This window comes from Chlorocebus sabaeus, chromosome 20 (genome assembly GCF_047675955.1).
Source record: "Chlorocebus sabaeus isolate Y175 chromosome 20, mChlSab1.0.hap1, whole genome shotgun sequence".
Classification (NCBI taxonomy): Eukaryota; Metazoa; Chordata; class Mammalia; order Primates; family Cercopithecidae; genus Chlorocebus; species Chlorocebus sabaeus.
This window is the reverse complement of record NC_132923.1, coordinates 5,476,125-5,487,221: the sequence shown is the minus strand read 5'-3', so window position 1 is coordinate 5,487,221 and position 11,097 is coordinate 5,476,125. Positions and strand designations below refer to the sequence as shown.

Below are 11,097 nucleotides of genomic sequence, written 5' to 3'. Positions count from 1 at the left end.
AAATGTAGCCATATAATAAGTACTCAGTCTAGCCTCAGAGTCTGAAGTTGTCAATTTTTACAATCAAATCTTGATTCTCTTATTTCTGTCTTGCCTCAAGCTTACAGGCCCCAAAGACTCAGTTGATAAAGTGAAAATGATATTTTTCACTTTGCTTGGCATAAGACACAACTTTATCCCTCCCTGACCTCTTTCTGCCTCTTTCTTGACCTTTTCCCAGTAACCAATTATTTTTATTTGAATAAAATAAAATGTATCTTTGACATACCTCTCATTAAACATCAACCATGTTGGCAGGTTGTACAGGGATGGAAAACAAAGATTTTTACTGGGGCAATCAGAGGACGAAACATCGTTTTTTAAGTGTCATGAAAAGGTCTAAGATTATAGGACACTGCTCTGCTCCTGAAAGAATTGTCTACTTACACTAAGAAGTAACAGAATAGTGAGGTGTTGCTATTATGATCACCTGAAACTTGAGGAGAAAAAAAAGTAGTTCGATCAAAAGAATTCTAAGCTTTCCCCCAAGTTTCAAGAAAATGTCTACCCACATTTTCCTTCAAATGTTCCTTTCATTGTTTCATTTCTTTAATGTTGTTTGCAGACATAGATCTTGCCTTAGTAATGGTCTGTACATTCGGTCAAAGTGACAGGTCTGAGGATTCCAGGCAGCTTGGGAAGAGGCATGAAAGGCCAGAACCAACATCAAGGGGTCAGAAGTGAGCACAGGACACGTGGAAGCTCATCTTCCCCAGCAAGAGGGAACTCAACAGCTCACATCTACAGGCAGCAATGGGGGCTGCTTGTCCCTTAGAACAAGGCATAAGCCCAGTATTCAGACTCCTGAGGGGATGAGGGAGTAGTGGCTCAAGCTTGAGCCCCAGAATGAGTACAAGGATAATCAGAGCTCAGGAGAATAAGCAGAGGGCAGGCAGGGCTAGTGGGGCCAGGTCAAGCATCAAGAACACCAGGATGTTATCCTGTAAAGAGAAGAGGAAAATGCAGTAAGGATGGGTATAAAGGCCAGGAAGGAATTATTCACTTGAAACTCACATTAGCTAAGGGAGAAGTCTGGGGCTCAACACAGAAAAAAGAGCTAAGCTATGTATAGATCCCACACTGATGTGAGCCAGGCCAGAACCTGGGGCAGTATCCCAGGGACTTACTCAGCTAGCTCCATGTGAGTCACAAACAGTACTGATATCTATTAACATGTCTTATCCTCAAATAATCACAAAGTCTTTGAGGTAAACTGGACAAGCGTCTTTCTGTTTTACCCATGAAAACACTTAGGTTCAGAGGAGTTAAGTGATTAACATTACACAGCTTCAAAGTAGCAGCAGCAGGGTCAAACCCTAGCCTCCTACAGCTAAATTTATTCATCTCTGGGCACTAACTGCTTCCCATATTCCTTGATCAACTATCAGTTCTTATCTAGTTCCAGAGTCTGTGGTTTAACCAAGTAGCCCCACATGGATTACACAATGGGGCTTCAGACCTGAGGCTCTTTTGAGTCAGCCACCCAGGGGCTGCACTTGCATTTTTTAACTAAATTAGGACAGGGCTTCTTCCTTCAATCCCCTGAAGAAGTCTATAGTTCAGGGCTGGTATTGTGGTCTCTCTAATAAGACTCTCTCATGGGCATTCTCAGAAAGCCCCCTACCATAGTTCCACTCTCACAGACTAATTTAAAATCTAGGGGTGATGGCAAATAGAATGAGGTAGAACCATCTTTCATAGTTTAACTTAGAGTTTCAAGGTTAGGGTCATCTAAGAGAATAACCTTGGGTTGAGAGTAAAGACTGTTTATTATGGTTCTGCCATATGATTTGAAAGCAATTTTAATGATTTTGAAGAGTTGCTTAGTTTCTCCAACTTTCACTTTATGTTTAATATAAAGACATTGATCAAATAATTTTCAGAACACCTGTTTTTACATTCAATACCTGTATGTTCTCACAATCAATACCTGTATAGTGTCAGCCCTACCTCTACCCACCAGCCCCAGGAATAAAACCTACCACAGGACCTGGACTTCCAGCCATATCCCTGGAAGTACTTACAGAGCAGGTGATGACTATGAGCAGCTTCATGGCGCTTGTGGAGATACCCTTTTCCCCAGAGTACACCCCCATCATTTCCTCTTCCTTTATCATCCTCCTCGCCAGCCCTTGTGAACTCTCCATCTGTAGGACTTACCTGAGCAGATGACAGCCACATCTTCCTGGTGGGTGCAGTCGTGATATCCCCAAAATCTGTGCTGGCACTGCTCCAGGGACTGCTCCTCTCCTGAGCAATGAACATTATCCAGCCAGATGCGGCCAACCCCAGGGCCATAGCTTTTCCGGTCTTTGAAGGACGGAGAGAGGGACTTCCCACAGCCCAGTTGCTTGCATACCACCTGGTCCTCCTTTTCTCCCCAGTTATCATCACAGACAGAGCCCCATACGCCCTTGTGCAGCACCTCCAGTCGCCCAGAGCAGAGCTTGTCTCCTCCTACTAGTCTCAAGTCAAAGGGATCTGCAGGATGGGGGAGGAAGTCAGGGGTTGGAGACAGAAAGGGAAAGGAGAAAAAATAGATCATTTATTTTAAAAATTTTTTCATTTTGTATTCGTTTGTTTGTTTGTTTTGAGATATCATCTCACTCTGTTGCCCAGGCTGGAATGTAGTGGTGTGATCACTGCTCACTGCAGCCTCAACCTCGAGGGCCCTAGTGATCCTCCCACCTCTGCCTCCTGAGTAGCTGGGACTACAGGTGCATGCCACCAAGCTCAGTTTTTCTTTTTATTTTTTAGGAGACAGGGTTCTATGTATGTTGCTCAGTCTAGTCTCAAACTCTTGGGCTCAAGTGCTCCTCCCACCTTGGCTTCCCAAAGTGCTGGTATTATAGGTGTGAGCCACTGCACTGGCCGAGAAGATCATCTACATCCTCACCACCCCCATAAGCACATTTGAAACTCTCCACCTGTATTTCTGTGATTAGAGCTCCTTCTCTCGCTCTCCATCAGGTTCTAACCCCTGTTGTCCAGGTCGGCTTCCCTCACAAGGATCTTTTCACTTCCCCATCTATTTTATAAATCTAATATTTATAAATGACATTCTAATAAGTTTTAAAAATTGAAGAACTTAACAGATATATAGAAAGATGTACCTTGTTCTTACAATATAGAATTCAAAATAGTAAGAGTTCATATTAATATAGTGCTTAATATTTAAAGCATTTTCAGATACAAAATTGGGTATCATTATATCCATTTCAAAAACAAAGGAATTAGCTATCTGCCCAATTAAATAAGTTTGCAATGGTCCTTTGGTGCATGAGTAGCTCTTTGTAAATACTGTTTGGATGAGATTCCACATAATTAAATCCATGAATAAACCTAGTCTCTGGATGCACAGGCATTACCTTCACATTCGACCCACGTGTCTTCATCATGGATGCAGGTGCTCTTCCCCCAAGGCCCAGAAGGGCAATCCTGAAGGGTTGCTTCTCGTCCTGAGCATGACATCTGGCTCAGCCAGATGGATCTTTGGCCCTGGGCAGGCTTGTTGCAGCGTTTTTGAGTCAGTACAGCCCTCCCACATCCCAGCTGCCGGCACACCACCTTTGCGGCCCGGAGGCTCCAGCCTGTCTGGCACACACTATACCACTGCTTCTGGTGCTTCACTTCCACGCGTCCCTTGCAATGCCCAGGGCCATCAGCCAGCCTGACATTCTCTGGCACTGGGGATAAAGGGCTCTCTGGGTCTGAAGGGAAAGAAAGAGAGTGTGTCTGTTCCCTGCCAGAACATGGTCTTCTCAGTAAAGGGGGCCCAATGGACACATCTCTCAGTTCTTGGTGTTCAGTACAAGGCATGCTAAAGTGCTTAACACTGCCTCATAGGTGCCTGCTGAAAGAATGAATGAGGGAATTAATGAAGAAAATGTAATTTCCAAATTCCAAGTTGAATCATTATCATTTCTGTAGCATTTTAGTTTTTCAAATTGTTTTCACATTCAACTTGTCATTTGATCCTCACAAGAGATCTTGCATAGACTTTTAAAAATAAATTCAATAACATACAAGATATGTCCAACACCAAATGCCTTTTGGTTCACTGTTGGCGTTGCAAACTAAATATATCAGATTAGTGCTCCCAACCCTCAATCTTTCTAAAAAATAGGACTGAGTCTTCAATGTCAAGGCAAAAGGTGACTGTTTCTCTAGAAACAAATTCTGTGGGGAGACAAAGAAAGAGGAGTCATGGACTAGCTCCTCAGTCACATCACTGTCTAATGAACAAAAAAGAAGAGACTATTCATACATAGAAAGCAAGTATACTGGGGGGAAGTAAAGGAACACAGACCTGTTTGTCTATATATTTCTCTATCATCTATCCACCTGTCTATTAGATTGTGTTAGTTTCCTATGAGTATCTCCTGTCTACCTGACTAGAAGATAAACTCCTGGAAAATTGAGACTATTTTTTAAAAAGCATACATTGTACTTTGTGAGCTCATTTCTCCCCCCACAACTCCATGCCCAGCTCCAGATACAGGATACTCTATTCAACAAATGTTTAGTGGTGTGTATGTTGGCATGTGTGTAAACAAGAGAAACAAGTTCTCGTATAGATTGAAACTAAGATAAAAGTATTTGGTCAATTAAGTAGAAATAGCAGTTCTAGGTGAAGATATTGTTTATCTCCAGCACTGACAATTGGGAAGGTATGAAATGTGGGGGGTGAGGGGCCAATTAGCCATTGTATGAAAGTCTATGGTGGGGAGTGAAGACAAACAAGAGTGGCCACGAGGGGTATGGCAGCTGGCAAGTGGTCCGGGGCCCCTGCCATACTCACTCTCACACAATGCCCCAGCATCTTCATTATGTAAACAATTGTAAGCTTCTTCTTGCTCACATTGAGCCAGTGTATCTTCTGTTCCTGTGCAACTGACCCCTTGGATGAAGACCTTTTGCTCGTTTTCTGCTGGTGGCTCATATAAAATACCACTGGGGGTTCCGTTGGCAGCTCCACAGCCCAGCTCCCGGCACACCACAGCCACATCCTTAATGTCCCAGCCGTCATCACACACGGTGCCCCACTGGCCATTCTGTTTCACCTCCACCCGCCCTTCACAGCGGTGGAGGCCCCCCACCAACCGCACTCCAGATGGAGACGCTACAAAGAGACAGGTTGTTAGCTAGAGGCCTGAGAGGAGCTCAGAGAGCCCTTAGGCATGTAGTCAGTCAATCTGGGACTCTTCCACCATTCAAATGGTATAGAGTGTTGAGGAACTAGAAATGAGGGATCAGAAGAAAAGGTGAGGAAGAGGAGCTTCAGAACTCCATCTCTGAGTTCTGGTTCTGCTACAGCCTTAATGGTACCCTGCCAAGAAACTCTACTTCAAGATACCTGGACATGACTGCTGGCATTTTCAGATTGAAGATTAAGGAAAAGAGGTTGGTTGAAGATCCAGCAGAGTTTTAGATTCTCTGGAGGTCAGAATCAGAAGGACCTAAAGAGATCATAAAGTCCACCACATTATTTCACAGATGAGGAAAATCGTCCTCATGAAAGTGGTGGTATTATGGCTACATTGTCAAAAAGAGGAAGTCCCAGGCCCGAACAGAGCTGTAAAGAGAATATCTGTTGTGTTTTTCTCCTTCTTGACTCTGTCTCTCTCCATGGCAGCCAGATTGAGGCAGAGTGTCTATAATTCAGGCTGAACAACCTAACTATCTCTCACTCTCAGTGGCCAATCCATGCCCATCCTTGCTGCTTCCTATGAAATTGTTCCTTGTTTGAGTGCCCACCTCAGAAGAAATACAGAGCACTGGGAAAGGGAAGAGTCAGAGTCTCAGAGCCCCAAGAGTTTGATCTCATTCTAGGGACTAGAAGCATAAAAGAGGATCCATGGAACCTCCAGATAAGTTGTGAGAAATCTAGGACTTGGTTCAGTTTCATGACTAGAACTCTGGAAGTAGAAAAGACTAACAGAAGTGGGGTGTGATGGCTCATGCCTGTAATCCTAGCACTTTGGGAGGCTGAGTCAAGTGGCTCACTTGAGGTCAGGAGTTTAAAACCAGCTTGGACAACATGGTGAAACCCTGTCTCTACCAAAATAATAATAATAATAATAAATAAATAAATACAAAAATTAGCCAGAAATTGCTTGAACCCAGGAGTTGGAGGTTGTAGTGAGCCGAGATCATGCCACTGCACTCCAGCCTGGGCAACAGTGACACTCCGTCTTGAAAAAAGAGAAAAAAAGAAAAGACTAACAGAAATTCTCTTCCTTCCACCAAGACATGCAAGGAGAGTAGAGATGGCTGTGTAGGGAGACCAGGGAAGAGCCTATTAGACAGCAAACACTTGTTAGGTGAGTACAATATTTCTGTTTTGTTTGTTTGTTTTTAGTGAACTCAGAGAACAGTGATGAACAAGAGAGATAGCATTGCTGCCCTCAAGAAGCTTATATTAAGCTTGGCAATCCCACCAAGCCTCTTGCAGCCTCAGAGCAATATAGCAGAGGCTGAATTTTCCATGTTTACATGGAGAGAGACAGTTAGCTGAGAGAGTTCTGGTGCACCAGGAGAGGTCACATTTGGACTGGAAGTCTATGGCCTATTGGAAGATGAACAGCTTAATAAGGGCCAACATGGTTCACATGGGATGAGCCAGATTGCATGCATGGATAGAACATGACTGCTGAGGACCAGATTTCCCACAGACTGCCTTGTCTCAACTGCACACAAACTCCCCAGAGTTTAGAATCAATCTAAGAGAAGTAGTTCAGTGAGAAAACTCTAATCTGGCTAATTTTAAACTACATCAGGAAGCTTATGTTTAGTTCATACATTTGTTTTTTTGTTTCTTTCCTTTTCTTCCTTAAATTTTTTTGGGAAAAAAATATATAAAAATGGAGGCTATAGATAGCAATTAAAAGTTAACCATAAAAAAATAAGACTTTTATATAAACCATAAAAAACTAAGAAAAGTTTTCATTTCCGCACAACTGAGTTTAAGGCTCATAGATCTGGATAAAAATATGATTTAAGAGCAGTTACCCAAAAATGTTTTTTATCTTCATGAGTAGCATGAACCATAAATAATTTTGGGGTCATTGTATCTGAGATTAGAGTTTGGATTGGCATTTTTGCGTACTACAGGAAATACTAGCTATCAGGATTAACTATATAATTTCTTTCCTTGCTGATTACAAAATTCTCAATTTTTAATCAGTTTTCATTTTCTATGGGGTAGAAGACTAAAATAGCCATGGGAAAGAAGAAATAAATTTAAAAAACCAAAAAACAAAAAATAAATAAACAAGAAATTCAGGGAAAGAAGAAATAAATTAAAAAACAAATTTTTTAAAACAAGAAATTCAGCTTGATGAAACAGAAGGGCTGAGAAAAGAATAATCTGAATGCCCAGATGAGAACCCAGGAAGGTTGCATCCATCAGGGTATAGAATTCTCCACAGCAATAGCAATGTTTTTGGCTGCCCCTCTCTGGTAAAGTCTCTATGATTAAGCAGAAAGGGAGACTGGAGGGATAATATACAAGAAACTGATAATCCACAAGCCGTAGCCTCCCCTTCTATAAACTCACTCTCTCTGTGCACCCTTTCCTTGGGTTTATAATTTGTGCATTACCCAAAGACTGCCTGAGCAGGAAATCCAGCCTATACTCTGCTGGTCAAGCTATGTGCTGCAAGCAATAATACATTTCTAATTCAAACAAAGATACCATTAAGCCTGGCAGGGGGACCTGGATATGTTGGAAACCAAACAGGAAGACACCGAAAGGAAGTTCATTTTTCAGGTATGCCCATAAGGCAGTGAAGTGCATTCTAGACCTGAAATGAACCTAGCTCTTACTTGGATGCTGGCCAAGTGGCCACAGAAACCAAGTGGGGAGAGGTGCCCTGCCAGAATAAACCACCCAAACCCTTCTAAATTCTGGAGGTGGAAATCTGCCCACACAAGACTGAGTGGGTGAGGTAGGAAGCCAGAAAGGAAGTACGCTGGGCCTGTTTTGAACCAGTCTTTCTCTGTGGCTCAAGAAACTTCAAAATTTCCCCTCTCTTGAGCTTGAGGCCTCCCTCTCAGAAACCCCCAAAAATCTTACCTAGGAATCCAGGTCTGGTGCAAATGGCTGGTGAAGAAAGAAGGAAATGAGTGAGGTCAATTTCCAAGACTTTATTCAAAGAACACGACTCTCTAGAAAGCCTTCACAGAACCGTGTGAGACAAGAGTGGTAGATGCAACACCTCCAATGTCAGTCCTGTTGGGACCTTCTTCTGGGATGACCATCCTCCAAGGACACAGGGACACTGGCTAGAAATCACAGAGACCAATTCCACCACAGCTAACCTGTTCGGCCTGTTTCCTTCACACACAGTGGTGGATAGATTGGTTTCCTATTCTAGTCAATTTGATTGATTGGTTATTACTGCCTGAAGTAAAAGTGTGGTGATGCAGCCTCTTGGCTCAATAAGAAAGAGTGCTGGAGGCCACTGGGAAGATGCACTGGCTGGGGAAGATAAAGATGCCACGGTGGGCAGTGCAGAAAGTAGGGCAAAGGGGCAGGATATGCCTGTGTTCGTTGGCACAGCATTTAGACCAGGTAAGCAAACTCTTACTGTAAAAGGCCAGACAGTAATATTTTCAGTTTTGTGGGCCATATAGTGTCTGTTGCAACCAGTCAGCTCTGCCATTGTAGCCTGAGGACAGTCACATATATGTATGCAAATAAGGATGGCTATGCTACATTAAACCTTTATTTATTAGACACTGAAATTTAAATTTCTTGTCATTTTCATGCACCATAAAATATTATTTTTCTTTTGTTTTTTTCCTACCATTTAAAATTATAAACCTCATTATCAGTTTGCAGGCTGTTTTAGTTGATTTAGATGAATAGCTCAGAAAGTAGCTCTATATGTAGTTCCAAACCTCCAGATTCCAGCACCAGCCTATCTTTAACACATGGGAGTTTCTTCCTACAGGATCTCTGTATATTTGGACTCCTTTCTCCATAAGGTCCCTCCTAATGCTGCAGAGAGTCCTGAACCCTGTAACCTTCAGGAGTCCCTGAGGCCTATGCATTTTCAACTGCAAAACACCCACCTCCCCCATCTTATAGGATTTTTTGGAAGGAGCAAATATCTTTGGACCTCCAGCCTACAGTTTTTCAGGCAGATTCAAGTAGTTCAGTGGTTTACCCTGGAATGTTTTCTTTTCTTGGTTTCCAAGTAACTTCTCATTACCCTCATTCCCTTAATCTTCAGAACGTGGCCACTCTCAGACTCAAGGAGGCCTTCTCTACAACTGTCCAAAACTCAAGGTTATATTATACATAATGGGAAAAATTGCATAACCCCCACCCCAGCATGTGTACATGTGAAGGAAAGTGAGCATGACAAGTCTGATATGCAGGTGCAAACGTGATATAGCCAGTAAGTGACTTAGAAGCTCTGCAGTAGGGTGGGTAACTGCAGAAGGCATGGACCAGAAAGGCTTCATGAAGCAGGTGGAAGTGCAGATGAGCCTGGAAGACCCAGTAATATATCCATGAGGGGCAGGACTAGCCGTTGAGTGGTGTGGGGGCTGTATGGATGTTTAAGATGTGGTCAGTCCCTTACATTGAACACAAAAGTGTCCAGTTGAGAGGCTTGCATGGGCTTTGGTGATGCACTAGGTCAAGACATAAAAGTGGATGTGATTGATTAGTGTAGGGACTTACCAGGCCTTGTTAGATGCTTTATATTAGTTATCTTATAAAAAATACTGCTAAAAACCTCTGAGGAATGTAATCTTATCCTCACTTCATAGATGAGAGAGCAAGATTTCAGAGAGGTGTGGTAACCTACGAATTCATAAAGCTAAGAAATCAAAAAGGCAGGATTGAAAACCAGGTGTCCTTGGCTCCACAATCACCAGATTAACTAGGTTGATCTCTAGATTACTCTAAGCAATGAGAAACTTCAGAAAATTATATTTTAAAAAAACATTATATGAAACATTTTTCAGAGGAAACCAGACAATATGATCAATGAAAGGTGATTGTCTTGCAGTTCTACTTCCTTTCCTGGCTCTACTTGCTGCTACCCGGTGCCCATTCATTTGTCTTCTTACTAATAGTACATTTAGGAACATTTATGTAAAAAGAGAAATGGGATAAACTATCATTACTTTGTCATTACAAATATAGGAAAATAGAAAAAAATCTGATAAAGTGAATTACAAATGTGTATGGATTAAGTGGCTTTTAAGGATTAGACTAGTTACCAAATGTAGAAAGGAAGGAGAAGCTCACCCTTGAAAAACATCCAAATCTGTTCCAGGTTTGCAGGGAGAAAGTTCTCCTAATCAAAGTTCCAGAAAACTCTGAAGCCTAAACCAGCAGGTGCAGAGATACTCACCAAGGATCAAGGAGAATAGCAGAGCCATGACCAAGGCAGCTGAAGATGATGAGCTGAAATTTAAGGCTGGAAGGAGGCCCCCAGGCAGCAATATTTAGTTTGAGCTGCAAGTATGTTAAGAGGAGGGACAAAGACGGGTCCTGAGTGTGGTCAAAACATTATCAGATGATCAGAAACCAATAGACTCGGGAGGGAGAACGGACAGAGCTGGACTTGCTGAAATCAGCATGTTCCAGAGAAAGGGAGGTGGCCAGAACTGGCAGAAAATTGCTGAAAATAAAGCACAAACAGGCTGTCATGACTTGGTTCTGCTGTAAGTCCAGCTCCATCCATCTCTGCTACAGCCCCTTTGTTATGTAAACAGAGGAAACACCTCCCACAAGGAAAGGCAGGTACCAAAAATATGGTCATCTCTCAGTAGAAGACAGGGCAATACTTAGTCTCCAAGGATGGTTTGCAAGGGAAGTAAGCCAATTTTTATTCCTTTACCCAAGAGGGAAGTGTCTAGAAAATTTGGAAGCCAGAAGCCACAGGATAAGTGCAGAGTTGCCCTTGGAGGCATACCCCATAAACCATAATCCATGGTGCCAATTTCCATATATAGGCCTGACTTTATTGGCTTCAAACCAGCTTTCTCAGTACTAAGCAGAGGGTCCAATATGCAGATTTGTTATTTTTCTATGCT

At 42.5% G+C, this 11,097-nt stretch overlaps 1 protein-coding gene across 1 annotated transcript; it reads right to left on the bottom strand.

Annotated features, from left to right (window-relative positions):
- On the bottom strand, positions 1–10,624 carry CD5L (CD5 molecule like). Its single transcript, XM_007976639.3, has 6 exons — positions 10,413–10,624; positions 8,117–8,143; positions 4,841–5,161; positions 3,408–3,749; positions 2,200–2,520; positions 1–980 (listed from the first exon to the last, which is right to left on the bottom strand). The coding sequence occupies exons 1-6, from the start codon at positions 10,438–10,440 to the stop codon at positions 976–978; spliced, it is 1,044 nt and encodes a 347-aa protein (XP_007974830.1). The 5' UTR covers positions 10,441–10,624; the 3' UTR covers positions 1–975.
- Between the last annotated feature and the right edge of the window lie 473 nt (positions 10,625–11,097).